This window comes from Mastigoproctus giganteus, chromosome 9 (assembly GCF_048544385.1).
Source record: "Mastigoproctus giganteus isolate SK-2022 chromosome 9, ASM4854438v1, whole genome shotgun sequence".
In the NCBI taxonomy this organism is placed as follows: domain Eukaryota; kingdom Metazoa; phylum Arthropoda; class Arachnida; order Uropygi; family Thelyphonidae; genus Mastigoproctus; species Mastigoproctus giganteus.
In genome coordinates this window covers 148969976-148996446 of record NC_143583.1, presented here as the reverse complement: position 1 = coordinate 148996446, position 26471 = coordinate 148969976, and the positions used below count along the sequence as shown (strand labels likewise).

The 26471-nt window shown below is 38.0% G+C and overlaps 1 protein-coding gene across 9 annotated transcripts in view; it reads left to right on the top strand.

Annotated features, from left to right (window-relative positions):
• Positions 1 to 26471, top strand: part of Gyf (GIGYF family protein Gyf) — a 915224-nt gene that overhangs the window by 180627 nt on the left and 708126 nt on the right. For all 9 annotated transcript variants that reach the window (XM_090381591.1, XM_090381590.1, XM_090381592.1 and 6 more), the window contains one exon: positions 22777 to 22805. In XM_090381591.1, coding sequence (XP_090237717.1) covers positions 22777 to 22805 — 29 coding nt within the window. The remainder of the gene's footprint in view (positions 1 to 22776; positions 22806 to 26471) is intronic.

Sequence of the window (26471 nt, the reverse complement as noted above, 5' to 3'; positions counted from 1 at the left end):
AAAAATTTTACACAATTCAAGGAATAGTAATAGTATTTGCCATTAGTGCAAGGAAGCCACAGGCTTCTGCTGGAGAAAAGTAGATAAGAAAATACAAATGATGTGCTTCTCTCCTCATACAGGTAACTATCCAGTTGATCTTTGAATTTATTCAAACTCATCCTCTTGCGAGGGAAACTTGTTCCAGCAATCAACGGCTCTCTGCTAAAAGAAAAATTCCTACAATGTAATCTAAACCTCAACCCCTATAGTTTGAGTGAATAGAGATTTATAGAGTTGTGGAATTCTTTATAACAGTGAGAATTCCAAATCGCCTTCATTCATTTTGCTAATCCCTCTCAGAGCCTTGTAAATTTCAATCAAGGTCACTTCTGAGGTGCCTCTGGTTGCCATGCTCTTTAGCCTACATAATTGGAGTCTGTTCTCATGCTGTTGTACTTCTGCTAATCTCATCATTCGAGTTGTCCGTGTTTTTGGAACTTTTCAAGAAGCTCTGTCTTTTTTTTTTTTTTAAGATGAGATCTCCATACTTCAACACATTATTCCAAATATGGTCTCACAGTATTAGGAAGGTCATAATCTGGGATTATGACCTCTCTATCTCTACAGGATGATCAATAAATCATCGATAGAACACCATGTGTTTCTGAACAGTGTAAACAGGCCTGTTTCTGAACAGTGTAAACAGGCAGCTTTCCAGCTGCCTGTTTACACTGTTCAGAAACAGGCCTGTATCGTACCGCCCAGATATCTTTCCTCATCCACTGTTTTTAATTCAACCCCCACCAAGTGTATAATTTATTTGGAGGGTGTTATTCCCCGAGACCTTGCATTTAGCAGCATTAAAACATAGCTGCCGTGTCTCTGACCATCTTTGAAGTCTGTTCAAGTCATCCTGAAGGAGTCCTTCTTGGCACTGATCATTAAAGACTTTGCACTAATCTTAACATCATCAATGTCATTTATGAAAATGAGAAACAGCAGTGGTCCAAGAACTAATCCTTGAGGGATCCTGCTCCTGATGTTTCACCAATTTGAAGAACATTCATGAATCACAACCTTCTGCCATGAAGCCATCCAGCAATCCATCTTAAAATCTTACCAGTAATCCCACATGTTGAAACTTGTACAGTAACCTCTTGTGAGGAACTGAGTCAAATGCTTTTCTAAAATCCAAATAAACTGTTAATTGTTCCCTAAATCCAGCTCATAACTGTGTCAAAATTGTCTATTAAGGTAGCTAAGCGTGATTTACCCATAAAGCCATTTTGTTCTTCAGAATGCCTTATCTATCTAAATGTCCTTGGATTCCAACTTCACTTTTAGATGTCCAACTTCAATCTTAGAACCACTTTTATTTATTGGCAATACATTGACATTTCTCCAATCCAAAGTAATCTCCTCTGAGTCCAAAGATGCCTACATAATTAATCTCAATGGTTCAATACTCTCTCTGGTAGCTTCCCTCAAAACTACAGGGTATATGCTATCAATTCTGGAGCCATACTTGCCTTTATGCTCAAAAGTTTTTCTAATAAACAATCATCTGTAATTACAACATCACTAATTTCATATGGCACTGCCTCTAGTGTTGAAGGGTAGTAAACATCTGGTGAGTATGGGCTTGGCACACCCAGGGTCGGGTGCCTCTGTAGCCAGGTGGGCAGGAGCAGCAGTGCGTAGCACACGCTTCTTGATTAGACCGGGGTTCGAGCCTGTAACTACCAGATATGGAGGATGTGTAAAGGTCAGGGAATGACCATATCCCTGCAGCAATATGGCCTCAGTTGCTAATGCTCCTAAAAACCAAATAATAACAACAACACCCAGGGTCTTGAGCTGGATATCATCTTTCTTGGTGATTCCCATCTACTTCTGACTCTCTCTCTCTCTCTCTCTCTCTCTCTCTCTCTCTCTCTCAGGGTAACTCAAATTTTTTTTTGGCTGGTACAGCATAAGCCTTAGGCTTCCTTGCACTATGTGACTAGTAATAATAATAATAATAATGTCATGTACTTTTAATATTGTTAGTACCCACATGAATAATGATTCTGTCTCTACCCCCCTTAAAATTTGACACTCGATTAGTAACGTCAGTTGTTACTCCTGACAAATACTCTGGTTCTGCACCACCTATCTTTATTATAGAAAATGTTACCCGACAATAGTCTGCCAATAAAACTAGATCACATTTGACGCAGAGCAGGGCAAGCACTCATTTCTTCAGTAACTCAAATTCTTCTCATAATGCACTAAATTGTAATTTGAGATCTCTCCTTACATCAGTTGCAAAGAAAAGAATTACCAGACCAGCTTTAGAATACATGCCACACATTATACAAACGATGAAGTTGCAACTCACATCCAAAATGCAGTCAGGCAGGCATTTCAATTTGATTCCCGATGTCTCCGGGCTTTGAATTGTAAGTGGACCTTGTAACAATCATAATTTAAGTAAAATTTGAACTTTAGGAAGATTACGAAATTGAAATTTACAATATAAGACAGAATTTATGTTAACAAAATATCACATAAATTAAATTGTTGTCTAAACTTAAATAACTAAAGTTAAATTTAAGCTACCGTTAGAACAAAAGTTATGAATTTCCTGCTAAAATATCGATAACAAAGGCTATCTGAATATTAAGCTGTACTTTCTAAATACTTTACAAATTAGAACTTGCAATATACTGTGGAATTTAAATTAACAGTATTGCAGAAATTATACTGCTGACAGAACTTTTAACCACTAGTGAAATTAAATTTCAGCTACCCAACGAAAGTTACGAAGTTCCTACCAAAAATCGATATGAAACGGCTATCTGAATATTAAGCTGTAGCTTTCCAAATACTTATCTGAATACAAAAATAAATTAACCTATGTGACTATAGGAATTAAAAATGTATATTAACTAGAGTTTAGTATGTTAAAAAAAAAAAAAAAAAAAAAAAAGTTGTTTCAAAAACTAACTTGCATGAAGAGCTTCAGAAATAAGCAGTGATACACTTATTTCCAAAATAGATCTGGAGAACTGGATAGCATATGTTACATTACGCTGCAACACCTAAATGACAAAGCTTTGAACTTCCATTGCTTTTCTAAAATTTTTTTTTTTATGTATAGGCCTTGCCACTGAAATCCTCGGAAATTAGGACTTAAATGCCTGCCGGAGTACTTTAATAGTAATAGAGGCATGTGATGCAAGGAAGCAAGCATTATGAGCTTATGTAACATAAGCAAAAAAAAAAAAAAAAATTCACACAGCCATTCCTTTTAAATGTTTGTCCAGTTCCTCGAATTTGTTTATGCGATCAACTTCCACAATGACAGATGGAAGTTTATTCCAGCAATTAACCACCTGCTGGCTAAAGGCAAATTTCTGCACATCTTTCAAATTTCTGCATGTCTTTCCTCAATTTGAATTTATGCCCCATTCAAGGCCTTATACACCTCAATCAGAACACATCACAGGTGCCTAGTCTCCAGCTGCTGCAATTTGCAGAACCTAGGCCTCTCTTGGTAAGAGGATCACTTTATTCTCCTCGCCAATCTTGTTGCCCTTCTCTGTACATGCGCAAGGAAATCTACATCCTTCCTAAAATGAGGCCTCCAGACCTGTATGCAGTACTCAAGGCATGGCCTGACCATTGCCTTATACAATCACCTCCTTTTCCCTGCATATCATTCACAAAACCCCATGACCTGCTCTTGCAGTCTGCCTGCATTGCTCAGAAAACTTCATATCTGACTGCACAAATACTCCCAGTCTTATTAATTTTCTGCCACCCTAAGTGTAGTACCACACAGTTGGTACTTTCCTCTGGGAATGTACCAACTGTGTGGTACTACACATAAATACTGTGATATGGGAGTTACTTCTACCCACATGCAGTACTTTGTATTTGCCAATGTTAAACTTCAGTTGCCACTTCTCAGCCCATCTGCCCAAATTTTCTAGATCCTGTTGCAGTAGCACACTGTCATTGCTGTCATTAACAACCCCGCTGACCTTTGTATCATCTGCAAACTTTGACACTAAGCCTGATATACCTTCATCAATATCATTGATAAATACAGTAAACCCCTGCTATTCGTGGGGGTTATGTTCCTGAGAAATGCCACGAATACCGAAAACGCAAATACTGAGTTATAGCTCCCATGGTAATAAAGGGGTTCCATTCCAAAGTATGAAATATATAAGAAAAAGTAGTCTAAAATTTTGTCTATGTATGTATTATATGTACCTTCATAATATGACTATGTACATAGACAGTACATAGTGAAATGCAAGCATAAGGCATCGAAATGAAAATAAGAAACACTTTAATATTAAATGTAATAGTTATTAGAAATTTCAAACAAATCTTTCAAACCAGCGCCTTTGCTAGCTAAAACACTTATCCTGCAGTGCTATCACCAGTTTCGCTAAAGTGTTGATAAAGGAGTTTTGCCTTTTCACGAATGATGAGTGAACTTAACGGAATTCTATTTTGAGTTTGGTCTTCTATCCACAGATTTAAAGCCTTTTCCATTTTTTATAATTTAACATCACGAGTTACAGAGCAAATTTTTGAAGCAATTAGCATGTTTTCACGGACACTATGGTGGATTTTTTCTTCCGATTTTTTGATTGATTGTACTGTTGACTCATTGATTTTATAATGTTTTGCCACTGAGGAGACACTTTCACCATTAGAAATTTTATCTAATCACTCAGTTGTATTCGCTATTGTCATCACATTCTTTGATCTTTTCACATTTCCCATGTTATTCGTAGCCACATTTTTGTACAGGTTAGAAAGAACTTGTCCACAATAAAGTGTCACTTTCTTCTGTTAACACACTCGAAAAGGTCTGTTTTACACTGCAAAACGGTAGATTTATCACTTTTGTAAGCATATCAATTTATAAATTGATAAATTTATTGAATTTATAAGCATATAAATTAAAAGCAAACGACGAAACCTATAACAAGCGCATAACACATACTGAACAAGGATTAGCGAGAAACATCCACGCTTGCAATTTTGTCACCCCTCTCCCTCCACCCACTGAGCACTGTTTTGACCGGGAAAGATAATTTTAGCCATGCCCATGTTTTTTTTATGGCAGAAAATGTTCACGGTGCTTTAAATTTCACATTTTTTAGGTTTCATTTTATATTAAATCAGTGACTGCGAATCCGCGAATACAGATACCCCGAATAGTGGGGGTTTACTGTATACAAAACAACAGTGGGCCCAACACCGAACCCTGTGGAACTCCACTAATAACATTAGTCGACGAAGAGCAGCGCCTATTGATTGCCACTCTCTGTCTACTGGGGGGGGGCCCTGCCTCTTCGTGGGTAAGTGTGGGCAACGGTGGGTCCCAGTAGAGGCTAAATGGCCAGAGAAACAACAGACCATAACACTACAAAACAAACCACTCCCCATACACTTTTTAAATCTCTGGCCTCCACAGAGTTCTGTGTCATGCAAAGAATACAACAGATAGATGGGGGGAACCCCTGGTGCCGTCAGACAACTAACACACTTTACACTTTGCTTTTCTACAATTAAAGCTTGAGGGAAAACAACTGTCCATTACCTTGGTGTAATTTTCTTGTGTTAGCCTTTCCAAAGCCAGAGAAGATTCCTCAAATAACTGTAGGCTGATCTTGCTTACTAGCTGGTTAGGCAGGACTCCAGAAAAAAAATTTACATCAGGAGCTCACATGCATTTTAGAATCACAAAACATCATGAATGATTATCACAATGATCCATTTTAGATATCCACATCAAAGTTGAGGCTAACATTTGAAATGTTTTTTTAAAGAAACAATATCTAGTAATGATATCTCTGGATATTGATGATACTATGTGGAGATATGACTTATTTCAAGATTTGCTTAAGAGGATACTTGCCCCCAGCTGATCCAAAACCTTTTCCATTATAGTTTTCAGGTTCACTACATTCAGGAGCAAGGTGTGCTGCAAGGGTCTTCTCAGCAGAACATGATCTGCCTTCAGAATAAATACTGTGATATGGGGCATTCCGAATATGGTGGAAGCATACATGTATGCAGACGACCTTACTATATCCTGCTGTTCTCAGAACATGAATACCATAGAGCACCAAATCCAGCTAGCAATAAAAAAGTTGGAAGGCTGGACCCTATGAAATTGTTATTGAATTTCTGACCAAAAATGCACTGCTATCCATTTCTGCAAAAGATGTGTGCTACCCTGATCCTGAATTGTGGATAAAGAATAGTATTATTCCAGTTTCAGATACCATTAATTTTTTTAGGGTTAATAATGGACAATAAACTTTCAGGCACATGCAGCAAGGCTTTTCACTTACTGCTTGCAAAAATTAAACATCCTTCAATAGTATCAGCTACATCTTCGGATGAATATAAAGAATATTACAATGTCTCAATGCTGTCCAGCTTAGTGCACTTCGGACAGCCATCAGAGCTCTTAGAACTTCTCCACTGCAAAGTTTGTATATAGAAGCAAATGAACCCCCACTATTTCTCAGTAGGTAAACCCTCTTGTGTGTATATGCAAATATCTCTGTGATCCCCCAGTGGTTTTCGTTTTATGAAACTAAACTTAACTGTGACCTGAAAGTTTTTGATTTTAAGAACTCTTGCACAAGTGAAACTTGAATCAAAGTAACATTCACCAGGATACCGATATCCCTGATCCACGATGGAAGAGCCTGACCCCTCACTGTGATATATTGTTTACCCATTGGTTTAGGAATGCACTCCATATCATAACTTCCAACAACTGCATGCTGCGCAGGCTTCAGATAATCCAGATAAATATAAAATATGCATAGATGGTGCCAAATCTGACAATCATGTGGGAGCAGCAGCTGTATTTCCCTCCTTCATAGCACAGTATTATTTCCTGTTGAATGCAGTATACTTACAACTGAGCTATATTCAACCTATGTAGCATTGGTTAAAATATGTAATCTCTCTCTCTCTCCTTATGGTCTGTAGTAACCTATAAAGACTCCTTAGTGCATTTATACAAATTAATCAAAGATATCCAGTCTCAACTTCACTACTTTCAAAATGGGAAAATGGAAATAGCTTTTTGCTGGATATCAGGCCACTCTGGTATCCAACGAAGTGAACAAGCAGGTAGCTGAACAGACTGGTTTGTTTCTACCATCTCTTTATTTCCTTACACAGATTATGAGAACGTAATTTTAAATGCATACAAACGGGCACTGATGCGGAGTGCAGAAATAAATTACGAACTCTGCCAAATAAAATGTGAAAACTAACTATGGATATTAAGTTCTTGGCGAAACTGGCCAGAGGAAGTTATTTTAGCACGGTTATAAATTGGCCATACGCATCTCAACCTCCTCTATTGCTCATGGTCAAAAGCCCTCTTCAATGCTCTTTATGTCTAACATCTAACACAGTGTTACTTATTTTATTTGACTGTCCGTGCTTCTCAAATGAAAGATCTTGCATCTTTAAAGCACTTTCCAATTTACAGAACCCTCCAACAATAGAACACATTCTTGGAGATGAAGTGAATTTAGATGAACCTTTCCTTCAGCAAATTGTGCTGTATTCCTGCATCTAATTTGCTCTGATGTATAGATTAAGCTTACTAACAGATGAACAATAGAAAGATACATTTTGGCCTTAGTTGCTCTTGTGTTAATATCTCATAATAACAACGATGGCCTATTAGATCAGGAAGTGAATGAAACCATAAGTGGATAGTAGAAAGATATCTACTATCTTTCAACTATCCACTACTATACACAGTAGAAACTGGCAGATATGAAATAAAAGAGAGAAAGCAGAGTGTTTACTTACTTTGGAGGATGTTTTCACTTCATGCTACCAATGCAGCAATACTGGGGCAGGATGCCAAGCTTAAGAGGAATTTACATGGAAAGATCAAACCACGAAATGATTATAACCTAATAAAATGAAATGAGAGGGAACAAGAAGGGTATGCGGTACAAGTGTGTGCTGGTACTGGGAGGACAAGATGCAGAAGCCTAAGATGTATTTATGGTATGTACCATGACATACACAAAGCAGTTGTGATCATGAAATGTTTATGACCTAAAATTATATTAGAGTACTCAAAAATAAAATAAGTAATAACAGGATAGATATTACTCAGTGAGGAATATGTTTTCAATACATTCTGCTAGTTTGCCATAGGATATACCCAGGGTTAAGCCAATGTGAGCAGTGGTAAAGGTGTGACATTTGCATAACACAGAGGAATAGCAGGGATAAGGAGGTGATTATCCCATTGTATCAGGCCACATCTTGAGTACCGCGTACAGGTCTGGAGGCCTCATTTTAGGAAGAATGTGGAGTTGCTAGAATGAGTACAGAGAAGGGCAACAAGATTGGTGAGGGGAACAAAGAGGTGCACTTACCAAGAAAGGCTTCAAAAGGCTTCAAAAAGGCTCCAAGAAAGTTCTGCACATTGCAGCATCTGGAGACTAGGTACCTGTGAATTGATCTGATTGAGGTGTTTAAGGCTTTGAATGGATTGCGCAAGCTCAATGCTGATGGGATTCTTGCTCAAACAGCACAATTGGGGGGGGGGGTTCAAATTCAAATTTAGGGAAGATGGTTGCGGAATAGATGTGTGGAAGTTTGCCTTTAGCTTGGATAAATTCAAGGAAGAATTAGATAAACTATTGGAGAGAATGAATAGGTGAAATAGGAGGTGTTTTTTTTTTTTTTTTTTTTTTTGCTTGATTGCTTTCTTGCATCGTTTGCAAGAAAACTGCTAATGCTGAACCGAGGCCCCTAGACTGTATGCATTACTCTAGACATACCCTAATTATTGCCTCGTACAATGGGATAATCACCTCCTTAACCCTGCAAGCAAAGTTCCTCTATATCATTGACAAAAACTCATGAGCTGTGCTGGCAACTTGTCTGCCCTCTCCAAAGAACTTCATGTCTGACTGCACAGTTATCCACTATCCTAAGTTTAGTTGGTATGTTAATGTTTAGATTACTGTTATCCATGTTAGATTACTGTTATCCATATACAATACCTTGCATTTTTCAGTGTTAAACTTCAATTGACATTTCTCAGCCCACTGACCAACTTTTCTAGATCCTGTTGCAATAGCAAACTGTCATTACTCACCCTGCAAACATTTGTATCATCTATACACTTGGACATTAAGCCCGACATGCCTTCATCAGTATCATTAATAAAAGTAGAAAACAACAGCGGGTCCAGCACTGACCATGGAGGACTCCACTACTAACAATAGTCCCTGAAGAGCAGTGTCCATTAATAACCACTCTGTTTTCTCCCAATCAGTCATTATCCCTAGCAGTCACTTGTCCTTAATGCCACTGCTCCAGTTTATACACAACAGTGTCTGTACGCAACAGTATCAAAAGCTTTCCTGAAATCCAAGTATATGATATCAAAATCATTTTTTGCATTCAGGTCCTTTGTTAGTGCATCATTCAGATTGGTCAGATGAGATTGCCCCTTAACAAATCCATGCTATGACTGTAGTATATGTATTCATGTCTAGATGGTTCTGAATTTTTCTTTAACCTGTGACTCCATTATTTTCCTTGGAACAGAAGTTAAACTAACAGGTCAAGTTACTCGTATCATCTTTTGATCCCCATTTGTTAACTGGGGATACATTTGCCCATCTACAGTCCATAGGGACATCCGATGAGTCTAAAGATGCTCTCATAATTGTGGCAAAGAGTTTGCTTACCTCCTTTGCTGCTTCTCTTAATATAATTGGATAGATACCACCAACTTCTTTAGTGTCAACAATTTCTCTTCTACTTTCCTCTGTTATCACAAAATCATTTAATTCCCTATTAGATTTTTATGAATGTCTGGCATTCCTCTTCCTAAAGAACTCTTCATGAGTGACTGTAGATGCAAAATACCATTTAGTTTGTCAGCAATTGACACCAAGTGGATCAGTATGATTCAACACCTTCCTTCTACAGTTAATATAAGCAAAGAAGTCTTTTCTGCTTTTATTTGCATTCTTCGAGACTTCTCTTAATTTGCTCATAACTTGCCTAACTCCCTTCGTGACTTTATTACAGACCAGTTTATATCTGCCATAGGTTTCTGTATCACTTGATAATTTATATACCGCCTGTGTATTTTTCTTTTTTACCTTAAGTCTCATTAGTTCATCTGACATCCATTTAGGTCTAACATTTGAACAGTATTTTTTAATTATTATGAAAAACCTAGTAGCTTCTACTGTTACTTCTCTAAGTTCTTCATAATTAGAATTTACCATTGTTAATATCATCAGTTAGTCCCACTGAATAGAATTTAAAAACTGTGTGAGACCACTGCAGTCACCTTTGCAAAAGCCTTTACCCTTAACAACTGCTTCCACACCAGTACTGTGATCACTGCCACCCAAAGAGTCTCCTACTAGTAGATTATTAATACAAAAGAATTGCTGCTGATAATCAGATAATGTCTATTGCTTCCTCTTGTTGCCTTTCTAACATGCTGGTGTAGGAAGCAGTTGTTCAATAAATCCACAAGTCTTGCTACTTGTGTGAGTGACTAACCCATGAGGTCCAGTCAATATCTGAAAAGTTAGTCCTTCATTGTAAGACATCCTGATTTATTGGCCCACTGTCTGTACAGTTGTTTATTCTTATCACAATGTTTAGGTCCATAACACACTACTATCCTCTTATGTTTTCCTAGTGATTATATCAAACCAATCTTACTCAAATCGACTTGATGCACTGCCTTAGAATTAATATGCTTCTTAACTAAGAGCATTACCCCTCCCTTCTGTCCTTTTTTACACATTGTATTCCCCATATTCAAACTCTGCATCCTCTGTCTGTGTGACACCATGTCTCCAATATCCCTTCATGTGTGTTATCAGACACTCAGCCTAAAACACTGATGGATCCAATATCTCTCTATTACAGAAGATTTAGGAGAAGTCCGGTTGGCCTGCCTCCCTAAAATCCACTCATGCACACCTTCTTGATGGTAAGCCCTGTTACGTCACTTAGGTGGCAACGAACGTGTAGAATGGTTCTCTTCAAGACGCCTGGTCAGCGTGAAGAGGAAAAGACCAAACCCTCCAGGACATGAAAGCACAACGAAACAAATGGCCCTCAGTCCCCAGCAGCTTTCACTCTCCCTCTTACGGCAGCGAGAGGATCAGAGTGGAAGCAGAGGGTGCTAAGAATCTCTGGGTACGACCAGGCTGCCATGCACGGAAACTGAACCTGGCCTGTTATAACGTGAGAACACTCATTGGTGAAGACAGGATATTAGAGCTGGAAAAGGAATTGGAAAATGTGAATTGGAATATCATCGGTTTGGCTGAAACAAGAAGAAGAATTGAATCACTTAAGTTTAACAAATGGAAATCTGCTGTACACCAATGGAAACAGTGAAAGGAGTGAAGGTGGAGTTGGGTTTCTGGTCCATAAAGATTTTAAAAACAACATTTTGGAATTCAAAAGTACATCACCAAGAGTGTCAAGACTAATACTCACGATTTCTAAGAGATACAAGCTAAAGATTATAATGATTTATGCACCAACATCGAGCCATGATAATGAAGAGGTTGAAGAAATGTATACCGAAATTGAAAGTCTTCTAGATGGCATAAAACCCACTACACTATTATTATGGGAGACTTCAATGCTAAGGTTGGAAAAAGACAAAACAGCGCAGAAAGGGGAACAATAGGAAATTTTGGAATTGGTGAAAGAAATGAAAGAGGTGAAAGACTTGTGGAATTTGCAGAATCTCAAGGATTGTCAGTAATGAACACTTTTTTCAAGAAAAGGGTGAACAGAAAGTGGACATGGAAGAGTCCAAATGGATTAACTACTAATGAAATCGACTTCATCCTCACTAACAGAAGATATATTGTGAATGATGTTACTGGCCTGAATAAGGTAAATGTTGGAAGTGATCACAGAATGGTAAGATGTACACTTGATATAGATGTAGGAAAGGAAAGGAAAAAACTGACTCGAGTAAATAATACAGAGGTCTTTGAGATAACAGAAGAGGAGAAAAAGCAGTATGTACTGGAACTTAAGAACAAGTATGAGCTTCTGCAGACTGCTGAGGACCAAGATATTGACGAGGAATATTACAACTTTTTGAAAGTGATAAAGCCCAAGAAACCAATAGGGAAAAAGAAATCCAAAGAAGAAAAAATTAGTCAAGAAACACTTGTCATGATGAACCGAAGACGACAAATGAAAAACAAGAAAAACACTGACAGGGAGAAAATTGAGTATACTGAGTTATGCAAAGCCATTAGAAAGAGACTCAGAGAGGACATAAGAAGATTTAACACAAGAAAAGTAGATCAAGCATTAAGAGAAAACAAAGGAATTAAATCAGCAGCCATGAGCAGTAATACAGAAAGACAAATGATACTGAAACTGAAGAATAGCGATGGTGTACTTATAAACAGCAGAGAAGGCATAATTCAAAAAGCAGAAGACTACTATAGAGAATTATACAAGGAGCAGGGGAATGATGCCAGCAGTGGGGAAGATGGATTGCAAAGTAGCAACACATACGACATACCCAATATTCTTCCCAATGACGTAGAACATGCATTGAAGAAAATGAAGAATCAGAAAGCCCTGGGGGAAGATGAAGTTACTGTAGAGTTGTTAAAATTGGGAGGAAGAGACATAACACAAAAACTGGCAAGGCTCTTCACAAAGTGCATTAGAAAAGGTGTGACACCTAAGCAGTGGAATAATGCAATCATAGTTTTGCTGCATAAGAAAGGAGATAAATCAGAAATTGGAAATTATAGACCAATTAGCTTGCTATCCCACATCTACAAGTTGTTCACAAGGGTCATTACTAACAGATTAGAAAGAATACTTGATGAGAACCAACCGAAAGAGCAAGCTGGCTTTAGGACAGGATTCTCAACTATGGATCACCTTCATGTAATATCACAGCTAATGGAGAAAGCAAATGAATATAAAACACCATTATGCCTGGCATTTGTGGATTATGAAAAGGCATTTGACTCCATACAGCATAAGGCAATGTTTTGGGCACTGGAAAGACAAGGCATAGATATTGTGATTTTGAAGAAAATATATGAGAGTGCTACCTCCTTTATTAGACTAGACAAAGAGAGTAGGAAATTTAAAATTGAGAAAGGAGTTTGACAAGGAGACACAATATCTCCGAAGCTGTTTGCTGCTGCCCTTGAGGAAGCTTTCAGAAGATTAGACTGGTCGCAGAAAGGATTCAATGTGAACGGAGAGTACCTAAACCATTTATGATTTGCAGATGACATTGTGGTCATAAGCCACGATCCCAACGAATTAGAGGAAAATCTTAATGAGTTATGCACAGCTAGTAAGGATTTTGGACTAAAGATGAATATGGCTAAAACAAAAGTAATGATGAACAAGTATGCCACAGAAAGGGAAATAATGATTGAAGGAGCAGTAATTGAAAAGGTGGAGTCATATACTTATCTGGGACAAGTTATTAGCTGTAATAATGATAAATGGCTGGAAGTCAAGAGAAGAATAAATTTTGGATGGATAGCATTCAGGAAATATAGTCACATACTGAAGAGCAATATCCCAGTTTGTCTGAAACGTAAAATAACGAATCAATGTATACTCCCCACCATGACTTATGGAAGTGAAACTTGGGCACTCACCAAAAGAATGGAAGAGAAGCTGAGAACTACACAGCGAACAATGGAACGAATCATATTGGGAATCAGACTGTTAGATAAGAAGAGAAACACATGGATTAGGCAACAAACTCAAGTAAAGGACATTCTGATCAAAACTAAAGAACTAAAATGGTCTTGGGCAGGACACATAGCTCGAAGACATGATGACAGATGGACTAAGAAAATAACAGAATGGTATCCAAGAGGAGCTAGAAGAAAACCTGGAAGACAAAGGCGGAGATGGATAGATGAAATTCATGAGTTTGTGGGTAGTAAATGGATGGCCAGTGCTCAAAACAGAAGGAACTGGAAAGTTGCTGGAGAGGCCTTCATCCTGCAGTGGATTGAAAATGGCTGATGATGATGATGATTCATCAATTTGTTTACAATGCTCCTGGCATTAGTGTTAATATGCTCTAACACCTTGCTTTCCAGGCTGCTGCACAGTCTAATAGAAGCAGTGGTGCAAGAATAATTTTCATCTCTGCCTGTGACTAATTAATCTATTAGCCTGTATATCCTCCCCAAGCTAGCAATTTTCCAACCTACTTAACACTGCCGCAATAGTATCTGCAAATATTCTTGTGCTTCTTCTATTTAAGTATATCGTATTCCTTTCAAAACAGTCTCTCCTGTTTACAAGCAAAAATTCAACACCATGAGCTTTTCACAATCTCTCCAAGGTCAAATCGATTGACGAGGCTCCGAACATGTGTTCCTCCCTCCTGTCATGTCTATGCAGAAATGCAGACGCTTTCAAATTTAATCCTCAACTTTTTCCCCACATTGCTCTGTACTTGTTAAGTAAGCCCTCAGATCTCCTACTCTTAATATCATTAGTGACAATATGTGCAACAATATTACCTTTTGTGCTTTTAAAAGATATCTGCTCTACAGTATTATCTACTTTTGTCCCTGTCCAGACATACCTTGATCCTGTTGCACCTATCCTGTTTTTTTTTTTTTGCAGAAAATATTTTCTGTTTCCTGATAATAGATATACTGAGAATAAATTTCTATCAGCATGGCCCACACTAGTAGGTAGAAGGAATTTGTTTTGTAGAGACGGGATACACTTAAACAAAGGTGGTGCAAAAGTTTTTGCCAGTATTATTGAGGATACCTTAAAGGTTCAGGGAAACTGCTAGTTAGGGGGATGTGGGTAATACTGACACGCTTTTATCTGATAATATTGGTCAATGTAACTCTTGCACCTACCTTAAGAGTTCTTATCTGTTACCCCAACTGGACGTATTATCTAGATGTTCTGGGGGCAAAGACGTTTCACGTGAGTGGGTAGCTAATATCAGGGAAGAGAGCCTAAAAAACTTCAAGGGATGTGTTAGGGTTGTTAAATATACAAGAACTGTAAATCTTAATTGTTTATACAGTAACGTTAGAAGTGTCGTCAATAAAATGAGCGAATTCGAACTGCTGGTTAAAAAACAGTAACACGGACATAATAGGGCTTACAGAGACGTGGTGCCACCCGGAAATTGGGGATGATGAGTTTCAGTACGGCTTGTATAATGTATTTAGGAAGGATAGGTTAGGTAGAAGGGGTGGTGGGGTAACGCTTCTTATCAGAAGTGCGACGATAGCTTTCCCAGATTCAGACATTTCACATGCTAGTATAGAGTCTGTATGGTGTGAGATAGTTGGAAACAAAGGTATAATGCGAGTAGGAGTAATCTACAGACCAGGTGATTGTGAAGATTATGACAAAAGCCTCTATATGCAAATGTAATGGGCAAGTAAGCGTCAATGCCTTATGGGTGATTTCAATTTGCCTCTAATTGATTGGAGTAAAAGGGAAGGAAACTCGACATGGGGAACAAAATTTTTAAATCAACTAGATGACTGTTATTTGTATCAACATGTCAGGGAAAGTACTAGAGAAAAGAATATCCTAGACCTCATCATCATACATGAATCAAATGACATAACAGGGTTGACAGTAGAGGAACCAGTAGCAGGAAGTGATCACGGAGTTCTACGGTGGATGATGACGAGAGAGGTAGCAGAAGTAAAAGGCAAAGGAATGGGTTTTAATTTCAGAAAAGGAAATTACGATGCCTTAAGGTACTACATGGCCTCTATTAACTGGGTAGATATCGTGCTGAGAATGAATACAATTGAACTGTGGTACGCTTTTAAAACATTAATCACAGATACCTTGAATGCGTATATACCATTTAAAAAATACTCCACGAGAAGGGTTCCAAGTTGGATGAATAGTGAAGTTGCCACATTACTTGAGCAGAAAAAGGTGGCATGGAAAGGTTACAGAGCAATAAAAAGTACTGAAGCCTATAACAGCTACAAGGTGATCTGTAATAGAGCCACAGAAAAGGTTCGACAGGCAAAGGCAGTTTATGAGAAATCACTAGCAAACAGAGCAAAGAGGGGGGAGGATAAAGAATTCTTCACATATATAAATGCCAAGAAGAGCATGACAAACCAGATCAGACCTTTACATAAGGGAAAGGGGATAGTAATAAATACACCAGCTGCCGTTGCAGATGAACTCAACAGTTATTTTGCATCGATATTTACAAATGAAAAGCCTTTTGTGGCAATGGGAAATTGTGGGAGCGAAGTTAAAAAATATGTAATTAATGATATTGAAATTTCGCAAGATTATTTAATGAAAAACCTTTCGAGCCTACAGACCAGTAAGGCTCCTGGAGTTGATGGAATATACCCTATAATCTTAAGAGAGGCGGCAAGCGAGTGCATTGAACCATTGAGGCTAATTATGCGAGCATCACAAGGGGAGATTCCCTTGGATTGGAAAAGTGCAAATAGTATCTCCCATACATAAGGGTGGCTCTAAAAGTGAAGTTGGAAATTATCGACCTGTCAGTCTGACTTCAGTAGTAGGGAAAATCACGGAGGCAATGATCAAGGGTGGAATTCAGGATCACTTGGATCGAATTGAAATTCTCAAGGATACTCAGCATGGTTTTGTAAAGGGAAAATCATGTTTAACAAATCTGGTTCGCTATTTCGAAAGGGTCACTCACGAGCTGGATTTAGGGAATAATTTCGACATTGTTTATTTAGATTTCAGCAAAGCTTTTGACTCAGTCCCACATGAGCGGTTGCTTTATAAGCTGGAACAGGTTGGAATCACTGGGAAAATCCTTAGATGGATAGAAGGATGGCTTCAGGGCAGGAGGCAGAGGGTTGTGATAAATGGCTATTCCTCAGATTGGGTTGATGTAAGAAGTGGGGTTCCCCAAGGATCAGTATTAGGACCACTGTTGTTTTTAATTTTCATAAACGACATTGATGAAGGGATAGAGGGCGTTATGTCTAAATTTGCAGATGATGTTAAAATTGGTAGAGTAGTTAATGATCACTGTCAAGCTGAGCTTCTTCAGAGAGACCTAGATAGAATTCAGGAATGGTCAGAAAAATGGCAGCTGTGCTTTAATCCAACAAAGTGTAAGGTATTACACCTGGGAAACAGTAATCCCAAAAACACTTATTCACTTGGTGGAGTTCAACTAAACCCAGTACTGGAGGAAAGGGACTTGGGTGTTACGATACGATCAGACATGAAATTCTCTGAGCATTGTAAACAGGTTGCAAGGAAGGCCCATGGTGTCCTATCGATGATCTATCGAACTTTTGCAAGTAGAGATAGGGACGTGATAATCCCATTTTATAAGGCTTTTGTTCGACCATACTTGGAATACTGTGTTCAAGTATGGAGACCGCACCTAAAGAAAGACATCAAGCTTCTTGAAAGGGTGCAAAGACGGGTAACTCGCCTGGTTAGATCGGCAAAAGGGCATCCTTATGAAGAAAGACTTTGAATATGTGGGTTGCAGAGTATGGAAACTAGACACCTTAGAGGAGATTTGATTGAGGTGTTTAAGGCTCTGAGAGGCATCAGTAAAATGAATGAGGACAAAATTTTCAAGATTATAAATGATGCTAGAACTAGGGGACATAAATTCAAGTTACGGGGGGGGGGGGGAATGTTTAGATTGGACTTCAGGAAGTTTTATTTTAGCCAGCGAGTTATAAATTACTGGATTAAGTTGCCTTCATGGGTGGTAGAGGCCGACAGTTTGGGGAAATTCAAAGGTCATCTGGATAGTACTTTCGGGTAAGGGAAGCGCATAGGATGATAGGTTTAATTTCCTTTTTATTTATTTTTTATTTATTAATTATTATTTTTTAGTTATTTATTTTATTTATTTATTTATTTATTTTTTGTTTTTATCATTGTTTTGTTCGGATTTTTTTTTTTTTTTTTTTTGGCTGGTGCAGCATAAGCCATAGGCTTTCTTGCACCATGCGGCCGTTACTAATACTAAGTGCTTCCTCGTGGACCAGTGCATTTTGTCTTGCTGATTGCTGCTGTGTTGCCTGATGTGTATGTGTAAACTTTGGGCAATGTATTGGGAAGCTCGCATCTTGATGGGCATCTACCCGATTCTTCAAGCTCTCTCTTAAACACTCATCAGAATGCTCAGTTCATGCCTAATTTCCTCATGCTTAGGCGCCTCCGTAGCCAGGTGGGAAGGAGCAGCAGTGTGTAGCACATGCTTCTTAATTAGACCGGGGTTCGAGCCCGTCACCACCAAATACGGAGGATGCAGAAAGGTCAGCATATTGCTGACCTTTCTGGCCATATTGCTCCTAATAACAAAATAACAGAATCCTCATACTTTTTGCACCAATCACACACAGATATTCCCATTGACTGTATCATGTCCTTTTCCAGATAGGTCTGCAAACATCACATAAGCAGCAGATATTTTAAGTCTGTGATTCTGTGATTTAATATGGTGAAATGTGTGTCCCCTTCACTGAAATCTTCGGTTGTATAAAAAAACATAAATAAATTTTCAGAATCTTCTCTTAATTCCTATTTTTTAAGCTTGTTACTCCATATCTCACTTACACAATTTGTGTGTGCCGTGTTCATTGTTATTGATTGCTTATTATTATTATTTTTTTTTTACTGTTTTAAATTTTACAATCCATAAAAAAAAAGTGAAAAAAATTTGACACAGTGTAAAAAAATTTTGGAGGTCCTAAAGTCTTTAAACTTTATTAGACAGTTGGACAGACAATTTGAGTAGTCGAGACCCACTAATTTTCATAAAGTCGGATGAATGCTAATAATTTATTGTAATTTTTCCTTTTAGTGGATCCACGACCTCATTATGGATTTAAAATAAACTTTGTGGAATTTTTCCAAAAAGGATAGTATAGGCTATTTTTGAAATATTAAATTTTAGAAATCATCATCATCATCATCAGCCATTTTCAATCCACTGCAGGATGAAGGCCTCTCCAGCAACTTTCCAGTTCCTTCTGTTTTGTGCAATGGCCATCCATTTACTACCCACAAACTCGTGAATTTCATCTATCCATCTCCGACATTGTCTTCCAGGTTTTCTTCTAGCTCCTCTTGGGTACCATTTAGTTATTTTCTTAGTCTGTCTATCATCATGTCTTCGAGCTATGTGTCCTGCCCAAGACCATTTTAGTTCTTTAGTTTTGCCGATCGGGCTAGTCGGGTGGGTAAAGCGCCTGCCTGGCAACCCAAAGGTTGTGGGTTTGAATCCCTCCTTGGGCTTGGATCAAAGTACTGCAAAAAAACTTGGGAGGTGCACTATGGCCACAGAAGCCGATGCACCGATAACTACAAAAAAAAAAAAAAAAAAAAAGAATGTCCTTTACTTCAGTTTGCTGCCTAATCCATGTGTCTTTATTCTTATCTAACAGTCTGATTCCCAATGTAATTCGTTCCATTCTTTGCTGTGTAGTTCGCAGCTTCTCTTCCATTCTTTTGGTGAGTGCCCAAGTTTCACTTCCATAAGTCATGGTGGGGAGTATACATTGGTTCATTATTTTACGTTTCAGACAAACTGGGATATTGCTCTTCAGTATGTGACTATATTTCCTGAATGCTATCCATCCAAAATGTATTCTTCTCTTGACTTCCAGCCATATATCATTATTACAGCTAATAACTTGTTCCAGATAAGTATATGACTCCACCTTTTCAATTACTGCTTCTTCAATCATTATGTCCCTTTCTGTGGTATACTTGTTCATCCTTACTTTTGTTTTAGCAATATTCATCTTTAGTCCAAAATCCTTACTAACTGTGCATAACTGATTAAGATTTTCCTCTAATTCTTTGGGATCGTGGCTAATGACCACAATGTCATTTGCAAATCGTAAATGGTTTAGGTACTCTCCATTCACATTGACTCCTTTCTGCAACCAGTCTAATCTCCTGAAAGCTTCCTCAAGGGCAGCAGCAAACAGTTTCGGAGATATTGTGTCTCCTGTTGTCGAAGCACCTCCGTAGCCAGGTGGGAAGGAGCAGCAGTGCGTAGCACACGCTTCTTGATTAGACCGGGGTTCGAGCCCGTCACCACCAAATACGGAAGATGCGGAAAGGTCAGGGAATGACCACCGCATATCCCGGAGCAATATGGCCTTAGTTGCTAATGCTCCTAAAAACCAAATAACAAACTAACAAACCTGTTGTCGAACTCCTTTCTCAATTTTAAATTTCCTACTCTCTTTGTCTAGTCTAATAAAGGAGGTAGCACTCATATATTTTCTTCAAAATCACAATATCTATGCCTTGTCTTTCCAGTGCCCAAAACATTGCCTTATGCTGTATGGAGTCAAATGCCTTTTCATAATCCACAAATGCCAGGCATAATGGTGTTTTATATTCATTTGCTTTCTCCATTAGCTGTGATATTATGTGAAGGTGATCCATAGTTGAGAATCCTGTCCTAAAGCCAGCTTGCTCTTTCGGTTGATTCTCATCAAGTATTCTTTCTGATCTGTTAGTAATGACCCTTGTGAACAACTTGTAGATATGGGATAACAAGCTAATTGGTCTATAATTTCCAATTTCTGATTTATCTCCTTTCTTATGCAGCAAAACTATGATTGCATTATTCCACTGCTTAGGCATCACACCTTTTCTAATGCACTTTGTGAAGAGCCTTGCCAGTTTTTGTGTTATGTATCTTCCTCTCAATTTTAACAACTCTACAGTAACTTCATCTTCCCCTGGGGCTTTCCGATCCTTCATTTTCTTCAATGCATGTTCTACATCATCAGGAAGAATATCGGGTATGTCGTATGTGTTGCTACTTTGCAATCCATGTTCCCCACTGCTGGCATCATTCCCTCGCTCCTTGTATAATTCTCTATAGTAGTCTTCTGCTATTTGAATTATGCCTTCTCTGCTGTTTATAAGTACACCATCGCTATTCTTCAGTTTCAGTATCATTTGTCTTTCTGTATTACTGCTCATGGCTGCTGATTTAAGTCCTTTGTTTTCCCTTAATGCTTGGTCTACTTTTTTTGTGTTAAATCTTATGTCCTCTCTGAGTCTCTTTCTAATGGCTTTGCATAACTCAATATACTAAATTTTCTCCTTGTCAGTGTTTATCTTGCTCTTCATTTTTTGCCTTCAGTTCATCATAACAAGTGTTTCTTGACAAATTTTTTCTTCTTTGGATTTCCTTTTCCCTATAGGTTTCTTAGACTTTATCACTTTCAGAAAGTTGTAATATTCCTCGTCGATATCTTGGTCGTGAGCAGTCTGCCGAAGCTCAAACTAGTTAAGTTCCAGTACATACTGCCTTTTCTCCTCTTTTGTTAGCTCAAAGACCTTTGTATTATTTACTGGAGTCAGTGTTTTCCTTTCCTTTATCTATATCAAGTGTACATCTTACCATTCTGTGATCACTTCCAATATTTACCTTATTCAGTATGGTAACATCATTCATGATATATCTTCTGTTAGTGAGGATGAAGTCGATTTCATTAGTTGTTAATCCATTTGGACTCTTCCATGTCCACTTTCTGTTCACCCTTTTCTTGAAAAAAAGTGTTCATTACTGACAATCCTTGAGATTCTGCAAATTCCACAAGTCTTTCACCTCTTTCATTTCTTTCACCAATTCCAAAATTTCCTATAGTTCCACTTTCTGTTCTGTTTTGTCCTTTTCCAACCTTAGCATTGAAGTCCCCCATAATAATAGTGTAGTCGGTTTTCTGCTCATCTAGAAGACTCAATTTCGGTGTACGTTTCTTCAACCTCTTCATCATCATGGCTCGATGTTGGTGCATAAATCATTATAACCTTTAGCTTGTACCTCTTAGAAATCTTGAGTATTAGTCTTGACACCCTTGGTGATATACTTTTGAATTCCAAAATATTGTTTTTTAAATCTTTATGGACCAGAAACCCAACTCCACCTTCACTCCTTTCACTGTTTCAATTGGTGTACAACAGATTTCCACTTGATAAACTTTCTTCTTCTTGTTTCAGCCAAACCGATGATATTCCAATTCACATTTTCTAATTCCTTTTCCAGCTCTAATATCCTGTCTTCACCAGTGAGCGATCTTAGAATTTTAGAAATGTTATATTATAATTACTCCCCATGCAAGGATTTAGGACAAAAGCTTGATTTTTCCTTCGTCCCCCTCCTAGATATATGCTATTTCAACACCTTTCGAATTACATCTCACCCGGATGCAGCCGTTCCTGAAGAAAACCCCAGGTAAGAGAATTCTTCTGCCTTAAAATATATAATATTTCTAAAATTTAATAATTCTTTTTGGAAAAAATCCACAAAGTTTATTTTAAATCCATAATGAGATCGCAGATCCACTACAAGGAAAAATTACAATAAATGATTAGCATTTGTCCGACTTTACAAAAATTAGTGGGTCTCAACTACTCAAATTGTCTGTCCAGTAGACATGTTGTTATTTAATATTTTGTAATAACAGTATGCAACAGTTGTAATCTGAGCTTTGCCTTCTTCCTTGCTATAGTTACTTAATTTAACATTCAGTGATTGTTTATTGAATTGAAACTATTCATTGATTAGTTGTACTCTTAAAATTGATAGAACGGAAATTGACAACAAACTTATTTTTACTAATTGTGAAAATATCGGTTAATTTATAAAAATTTTACATTTGTTTCTTGTTTTGCTTTTTGTTTACAGCAATACATATGATTTTTAATTCAAACTTTTGATTTCAGGGATAGAAGATTTGAAAGATCTTATTCAGGTATGATTAATAATAATTTTATTCATCAAGAGAAGCAAAGATTTTGCTAAAATTTGATGAGTTTTATTTTTATTTCTTTTTCTTAGTCAGACGTTTGTATTATCTAATGACTTATTGGTAATTACTGCAAATTTAATTTCTGTATTAGTTTATACCAGCCATAAAATGAGTGGAAGAAATCTTGAATTACAACAACAACAATAAGGCAGATATACTCTAAAAGAAGAGAGGAAGAACCTGGACACCCTCTCTCTCACCTGAGGTCTATGGATGACATCAAACTCTACATGGCAACTGAAAATCAATTCCAACATCTACCCTGATCACTGAAGAGTTCAGCACTGTCATCAGGATGCAATTTGGCCTGACGTACCTCATTGAACAACAGAAGAAAGCAATTAAGAACCTGAGCGACTACTTCCAGGAAAAACAGTTTTCCTGGATTACTTGCCAAGAAAACTAGTCTACCAAGCCATAAGGAAGGTAAACAAATGGTACACACCCCAACCTCAATAAGGAGACCTGATTAGGGTAAAAATTAAGTAATTTTTGATTACCTAATACAGAAAGGTGAGTGAAGAAGGCACTCCATGGTAGACACTACAATGACCTCCACCAAGGCTACATAGACAAGATGGCTACAGATGCATGGCTCACAAGCAGGTGGGGTGGGGAGCTCTTCCCCAAGGCCAAGGATTCATGCTTCCCATCTAAGACCCAGTAATCAACATCAAGAACTACAGAAAATGCATTGACCAGGACCTTGAAGTGAAAAATTATGTTGATGATGCCACCTGGCCCCAGAAACAATCCAGCACATCAGCGTGGGATGGGGTTACCATCCAGATGGAGTACACTCATAGACATGACCAGGTTACCAGGATAAAACATCAGCAGCTAGCACAAAAATATCAGTTCATCAAAGAAAGTGTACTGTATTACAAGTACAAACTCCAGGCAATAGTAGAGACCCCTGCTCACAAACTATATTAGAACTGCAGCATAAAAATGGATGATCCTGCACAACAGACCAGACATAACTCTCATCTACAAAAAGGAAATGGATACCTATCTGATTTAGTGGTGCCGAACACTATATTGATCAGGCAGGGAGCCAAGAAAACCTCTCAGATTTTCTTGTGGTAGCTTGGCTACCACAAGAAAACCTACGAGGGAAAAGATCATGGAGTACACAGACCTAAGACAGGAAGTCAAAGAAATGTGGCATTTGGAACAAGTAATGACAATCCCAATCACTGTGTCAACTACCACTATGGTATCAAAGAGCTTCCATAAGAACTTAGCAGCAATAGGCTTGCCAGAGAATATTTACATAGAACTCCAGAAAAGCATGGTTCTCAACACCTGTAAGGTAGTCAGAGAGTTCCCTGACCAATAATAGTAACTGAACATATCAACCACCTCCCCCCAACACAACTGGTACCAGTACCCATTGTGGGGAGGGGGCATTAGGAGAAGAAAGGAATAATAATAATAAACTATAGATGAAAGTCATATAATTTGATGTGATTTTTTGAAGTCCCCATTATTACATAATTATTTTAGCATTTAATAAAATAAAAATAAAATAAAAATTTTTACATCCATAACTAATTGTAAAATTTTGCTTGATCTCTCTCCCACATATTGATCCTGATAAACAACTTTACAGAAATACATGCAGTATTTTTTTCCTATCATACCAGAAATAGACTTAATATTTAAAAATATATATAGATATATAAATGTATTTAAAAAATAAAATTTTAAATTTGTTTTTAAAAAAATACTTTTTATGTACATTAATGTTATTGTCAGCTATTGCTGCAATTATTTGAAATTTAATGGGGACAAAAAAAAAGCTGAGGGTAGTTTTGAATCCAGTGCTTAAACAAATACTACTGAACTAAGTTCAGTACTCCAACTATAGAAAGGGTACTAGGAAAGTTTTGCAATACAGCTTTGTTTATTTAATTTTTTCAAAGTAATTTCCTCTACATTCAATACACCTCTTCATCCTCCGAAACCAATCTTTAAACCAGTTCTGCCAAGTTTCACTAGGGAGTAAAGCACACTCGTTGTCCCAAGCCCGTAGAAGGTCCTCATCACTGGAAAACCGCCTCCCTTTTAGCTTCATTTTCACATGCGGGAACAGTGCAAAGTCGCAGGAAGCAAGGTCTGGATTGTAGGGAGGGTGCTCAAGAAGTTTCAGTCCTGTCGTGGTCAAATATTCGGTGCAGGCTTTGGCGCGGTGAGCTGGAGCATTTTCGTGATGGAGGTACCAGGTGTCCATTCTTGACTTTGGCCGCAGGTTCTTCATAGATCCAATGACTTTAGGCAGGCATTGTTCAGTATACCACTTAGCTGTGACTGTCTTCTGCGTGTCCAAAACGACACGTTCCACAATTCCACTTGATTTGAAAAATACAGCTATCATTTTCTTCTTTACAGATCAGGATTTTCTGACAATTACGGGTGTGTCGTCATCATCAAAGACCCAAACTTTGTTTTGAGCCTTGGTCGGCAGATCGTAATAGTACAGCCAAGTCTTGTCACCTGTCACGATGTTGTTCACATACCGAGATTGTCCCTTATCAAACTTTTTTAACATCTCCCGGCACCAAGTCACACGTCGTGTCATCTGCTCTTCAGTCAGTTGATGCGGCACCCAGAGAGAACAAAGTTTCTTCACGTGCAAATGATCTTGCAGAATCGAACGAATTGCTGGTGCATTTAGGCCCAAAGTATCCTCTATCTGTTGGTAGGTCACTCGCCTGTTTTCGTCAAGCATTTTCCTCACAGCAGTAACGTTTTCCTCCGTAACTGACGTTCGTGGCCTTCCCGGCCTCTGAGAATCCTCCAGAGTGAAATTTCCCCTTTGGAATTTTCTATACCACCTGAATATCGTTGTACGATGTGGACAATCATCATCTAGTGCAAGTGTCATTTCTTCTAAGCACTGGTCTATGGTTAAACCACGCACGAAATTATACCGCAAAACTGTCCTTATCTCATTTCGTGACCACGATGCCATCGCAAGCACTTTACACTCTCACTACTAATGAATAACTGAGCCCATGGACTTGGCGCGGCGGCTACTATGCACGTATGAACATGTCTCAACATGCAGCAACAAGCAGCTTCCTGTGATTCATTGTTGCGTCATATTGCAAAACTTTCCTAGTACCCTTTGTATGTTGCATTAGTAATAAACTACGAGTTAGTGATAAACTTGCAGTGTTAAAATATAAATGAAAATAAGAGGGTCACTGAATGTTTTTCCCTCCACAAATATGAAAACTTGTTTATGGTAGTGTTGAACCTTCTCCTTTGAGCCTAGAATTTCAAACCTTCTTGAAACCTATGTCAATAGTAGAGAGTAATAACATAGCGGACACTCTTATAAATGATGTTACACACTGAAATTAGTCACCAACATGATGACAGCTCACCTGTCACCTGAAAATGTCACCTGTCACCAACATGATCGCAGCTCACCTGTCATGATCACCTGAAAATTTATATGCATTCCATCCATTTTTCTTTGCTGTCATGAGTCAAATCAGTTCATCTGATTTGACTCGTGGCAGCAAACAATATCTTGAACAGTATCTCGTAGCTGGTATAAAAAGGTCTAGCAGTTTCTATAATAAGATGCCTCGATGC